General features: G+C 34.2%; 1 protein-coding gene across 3 annotated transcripts; it reads left to right on the forward strand.

The window, feature by feature from the left end:
* LOC104787041 (CBL-interacting serine/threonine-protein kinase 3) lies at positions 572-4,905 on the forward strand. Of its 3 annotated transcripts, none has more exons than XM_010512532.2 (15): positions 572-872; positions 1,104-1,317; positions 1,438-1,500; positions 1,581-1,652; positions 1,759-1,866; positions 2,114-2,194; positions 2,332-2,385; positions 2,493-2,618; positions 2,710-2,799; positions 3,251-3,373; positions 3,462-3,572; positions 3,651-3,764; positions 3,845-3,901; positions 3,997-4,071; positions 4,569-4,905. In XM_010512532.2, exons 2-15 carry the CDS (start codon positions 1,144-1,146, stop codon positions 4,644-4,646), a joined length of 1,326 nt encoding a protein of 441 aa, XP_010510834.1. In that variant the 5' UTR covers positions 572-872; positions 1,104-1,143; the 3' UTR covers positions 4,647-4,905. The 3 variants fall into 3 exon arrangements, with proteins under 3 accessions (XP_010510834.1, XP_010510836.1, XP_010510835.1); XM_010512534.2 differs by lacking the exon at positions 572-872 and adding an exon at positions 874-949; XM_010512533.2 differs by lacking the exon at positions 572-872 and adding an exon at positions 893-989.

A 5,316-nucleotide genomic window follows, 5' to 3' on the forward strand; every position in this document is an offset into this window, starting at 1 on the left:
TAATTCAAATAAACTTATAAATTAATGTCATATCATTTAAAATTAATTATTAATTGATATAGTAAGGGTAAAAACAGAATTTTATTTAAATATTTAAAACAAAATTGTAATTAAAATAAATAATTTTAATTCAAATAAACTTATAAAGTAATGTCATATCATTTAAAATTAATTATTAATTGATATAGTAAGGGTAAAAATGGAATTTTATTTTTGTCAACAAATCGTAGGTATGAAACTAACAAAATTTATTAGTTTAGGTATTAAATCGCACGTTTTAATTAAATGATGTATTTTTCTTCCAACCAAAAAAGACGAGGTATTAAACGTTCAAATAAAAAATAGATGAAGTATTTTTAAGCTTTTTTCCCTAAAAAAACTGAAATTATTGTTTATTATTGTCACTATTCAATAAGTCCATAAACAAAAATTCATCACAAAAATATCTTCACTAGTCACTACCAAATTCGCCGCAACTCATTAATCATAAACAATATATATACTATCATCATCACATCATTCAGAACTAAAAAAAGAAAATTAATATATCAAAACTTAAAAGAGAAAACAGATCCGAATTGAGTTCATCCCATAACTTTGAATCGGTTGCTGTATAATTTTTTGTTTTTTAATTAATGGTTTGCCTCAAAGTTACAACAACTCAACTAAAAAAAAAAGACAGCAATGGATTATTTTGTCTCTTTCTGTTCTAAGGATCTTTGTCCGCTTTTGAAAACTCTCTAAAAGCAAATCTGTAAACGTACTTCACACCAAAAAAAACGAATTTTCCCAAAACTTAAAATAAATTAAAGAATCAATCTTCTTCTTCTTCATCGTTTATCACGACCTCTGCCTCTTGATCTCTCTCAAAGGTCGTTTTTATTCTCCCTCAATCTCTTGTAGCTTTCAGATCTTTTCTTTTGTGCTGATCCCTCAACATACATTTAAGGTTCTTTTTTTTTTTTTGTGTGTGTTGCTTTTTAAATAAGGTAACCATTATATAAAGAAAATTGAGATATTCTCTGTGTTGCTTCTTCTTTACCCTCTTCTTGTTTCTAATCAAATCCTCTAAAGTTTTCTCCTTTCCTTTGTTGTGTTTCTAGATTTTGGAGTAATCTTTGTTTGTGTGCTGGTTAAGGAATAATGAGTCGGAGGCAGCAAGTGAAGCGTAGAGTAGGTAAATATGAAGTTGGAAGAACAATTGGGGAAGGAACTTTTGCTAAAGTTAAGTTTGCTAGAAACTCTGAAACTGGAGAACCTGTTGCTCTCAAGATTCTTGATAAAGAGAAAGTTCTCAAGCATAAGATGGCTGAACAGGTCTTTCTTCTTGTTTTTACCGCTACTGTCGTGAATTATGGATCTTCTGCTTTCGCATTGCCCTTTTCTTAATCTGTTGATTTTGATCTTGCTTAGTTTCTTTATTGAATTGTGGTACAGATCAGAAGGGAGATAGCTACTATGAAGTTGATTAAACATCCTAATGTTGTTCAGTTGTATGAGGTACTTACTAAACACTTTTTTAAAGTTAGTGTTTTATTTGATCATGTACTTGGAAAGTAGTAATTTGAAATTGTTGGCAGGTGATGGCAAGCAAGACGAAAATATTTATCATCTTGGAGTATGTTACTGGAGGAGAACTCTTTAATAAGATTGTAAGTTAGTTACCACAGTTATGATTGGTTGTGATTCTGTGATGATAGTTTGGTTGCCACATTTTAGTTGAAATCTGATTGTGTAACATATGAATTATGAATGAAGGTCAAAGACGGGCGGATGAAAGAAGATGAGGCGCGGAGATATTTCCAACAGCTTGTACATGCTGTGGACTACTGTCATAGCAGAGGTGTCTACCATAGAGACCTTAAGGTACTTGATATGAGCTGAACTAGGACATCAATTATAAAGCCTTTAGGATTGTGATAATGGAGCTCCTCCCAATCAAAGCCTTTGGGACATGTTATATAAATAGAGAAGAAAAAGCCTACTTAAACCATGTTGGGAGTTACTTTTACAAAATTTCGAAAATAGTAATAAAGCTTTCTTCTACACACACTGCTTTTATTTGCACACATTAATTACAATTCTGACTGTTCTCTGTTATATGATTTTACAGCCTGAAAATTTACTACTGGATGCTTATGGAAACCTCAAGATCTCAGATTTTGGATTAAGTGCTTTGTCTCAACAAGTCAGGGTAGTGACTATCTGTTTCCATAGTATTTTTTTTTTGTCAGACAATCTTTACTGTTCCAAGAAATGGTTTCATTTCTTCCTCAGAACCTTTCATCCATATTTATTCTTACACATGGCTTATATATTTGGGGGTAGCAGGATGATGGACTCCTTCATACATCGTGTGGAACTCCGAACTACGTTGCTCCTGAGGTCTGCCTAAACAACATAATTTTATTATATCTGATAATACAATCCTTTAAGTTTACTCCTTTCAGGGATTTTATAACTAACTAGTCTCTTATCTTTGTGGTTTTTAGGTTCTCAATGATAGAGGCTACGATGGAGCAACCGCTGACATGTGGTCATGCGGTGTTATACTCTATGTTCTGCTTGCAGGTTACTTGCCTTTTGATGATTCTAATCTAATGAATCTTTATAAAAAAGTGAGCAACTCTTTTCTACAAATTCTCTCTTTTAGATGGAGTCTTCCACCACCTTGTTTCAGTGTTTAAAACTCCCTTTTTATATATGCAGATTTCATCTGGTGAATTCAACTGTCCTCCCTGGCTCTCACTTGGTGCCATGAAACTGATCACTCGAATCTTGGATCCGAACCCAATGACTGTGAGTAATTTTAACATGCTACTATGAGTTCACCTGCCCATTGCTAAAACTTTCCTCACAAGCTTATGACCTTTTTATTCAATATTTAAGAAGAGAAGTAAAAAACCCATGAGTAGAGAGTAATGAGCTCTATATTACTTCATTTTTATTCCATGATTTGCTTAAGTACTCAATTACATATGTTTTCCATTTTTCCAGCACAAAAGGGCTGGAGAAAAAAGGTTGAGGATCCTGTGTTATACATATTAAAATGTACAATTCTATCTGCTTCATCTTTCAATTAATTGCACAGTTTCTATTTCCAACCACTGATTCTTGGTTAAGCATACTAGTTGAATAAACATGTCTTTTGATTACCTAAGAATGAGGATCCTCAACACCTGTTATTGTTAGATTGTTTGTTGCCAGTGCAATATAACCAAGAAACTGAGTTGATGTGGTTTTGTGTCAGCGTGTAACACCACAAGAGGTATTTGAAGATGAATGGTTCAAGAAAGATTACAAGCCTCCAGTGTTCGAGGACAAGGATGATTCAAACATGGACGATATTGATGCTGTTTTCAAGGACTCCGAGGTGAGGATAATTTCATTTCTTGTTCCAATTTTTAAAGTTTATATTAAGAATAGCATCATATAAGGCGGCTTGTGATGATCATGTACAGGAACATCATGTTACTGAGAAGAAAGAAGAGCAACCAGCGGCAATCAATGCATTTGAGATCATCTCAATGTCAAGGGGGCTTAACCTAGAGAATCTGTTTGATCCAGAACAGGTTTGTGTTTCGATATAAAGAACCGGCACTCTTGTCTTTGTAATATGTTAATGAAATGTTTTCTTAAAACAAAAACAGGAGTTTAAGAGGGAAACAAGGATAACACTGAGAGGAGGCGCGAATGAGATCATCGAGAAGATAGAAGAAGCTGCAAAGCCTCTCGGTTTTGATGTGCAAAAGAAGAACTACAAGGTTAGTGAAAAGCTCTGAAAAAGAAAGGAAAGGAAATGAAAATAAACTAAGACATGGTATTATTACTTGAAATATATCAGATGAGGCTTGAGAATGTCAAGGCTGGGAGAAAAGGAAATCTCAATGTGGCGACAGAGGTATGTTATATGAGACTGGACGTTTAAGAAAGTGTTGGTGTTGGTTTTATCAGTTTCTGATGATCCAGAGTGTTTGTATGGTGTGTGACAAGCAGATATTCCAAGTAGCGCCAAGTCTTCATATGGTTCAAGTATCGAAATCGAAAGGAGACACCCTCGAATTCCACAAGGTTAGTCCATAAGTTTTGTTTCGACTTATATCATAGGGTAGTTAAGTAGCCGGTTTGATGAGCTAAACAGAGTTTTACACATAGGGTTAAGTAGCCGGTCTGAAAGTCAGATGTTTCCATCGTTACTTGTGCAATTGCAGGTGTTTTACGCTTTCGTTTTAAAATTAGAAATAACGAAGCTAAGTAGTCCTTGGGGATGAAATAGGTGCGTTGGTGGGTTGGGATGAAATAACGTGCTGTGATTGGTCAAAAAAACAGAAATAGTAGCTCCCCCTCCCCTCCTCCTATTTTATTTGTTATTGTTATCTTCTCTTATTTTCCTCTGTTAAAACTTTACCCGCCCACAATCCATACATAGACAAAAAAAAACAAAAAAAAACTCTATAATATATTTTATCTCTCTAATCCACAAGGTAAGTCCATAGTTTGTTTCGACTATATTATAGGGTTAAGTAACCAGTTTGATGAGCTAAGCAGAGTTGATGGTTTGTTTGCAGTTCTATAAGAAGCTCTCTAGTTCTCTGGAGCAAGTAGTCTGGACGAACAACGAAGCTAAGAAAGAAACAAGAAAGTGATGTATGATGTATGAATGTTTTATCTTTTGGGACAAAAGCTTGCTTTCTTTGTTTATGAGCTTTTTGCTTTTCCGGCTACTGTTTGGATGATGAGAAGGGGAGTGGGATTAGTTTGTGTAAGAAAGATGTAAATACAAAACCGCATGACCCGATACGGTGCTGTGATACCACTTATATAGTCATATGGAAGCTTGTTGGCTAAGGGTTTGAAGAGCACCCTTGTTCGAGTTGATCAGTTGGTCAGCATTGACTTCTTATTCTCTTAATGTTTTCTTAGCTACCAAGATTGTCAACATTTGGACGGGCTAAACAGACCTAGGTTAGAAGATTTCTTGAGCGTTCGCAACTTTTTTTATAAGCCGAAAATATTAGTAGCAACCTCTCAAAGATTCATGGTAGCATTGGTGTGTTGTTTGTGCACTTTTGTTCTTGAATTCGGTTCGGCCTCTTATATCATTTTTCTCTTTATTCGATTTCTCTCTCAAAGTGGACAATATTTTTTCATATATATAAGCTTATATATATTTTTAAGATTGAATAAATCTGACTTACAAAAATAAACAAACGAAGTAAAAAATATGTACGTCAAGTTAGGATGTGAGGATAGTTTGTAGAGAAACAAAAGCTTCCCTACTTGCATCTAAGCATCTTGAAGATGAAAGACAAAGTT

Source organism: Camelina sativa, chromosome 5, assembly GCF_000633955.1.
Source record: "Camelina sativa cultivar DH55 chromosome 5, Cs, whole genome shotgun sequence".
NCBI lineage: Eukaryota > Viridiplantae > Streptophyta > Magnoliopsida > Brassicales > Brassicaceae > Camelina > Camelina sativa.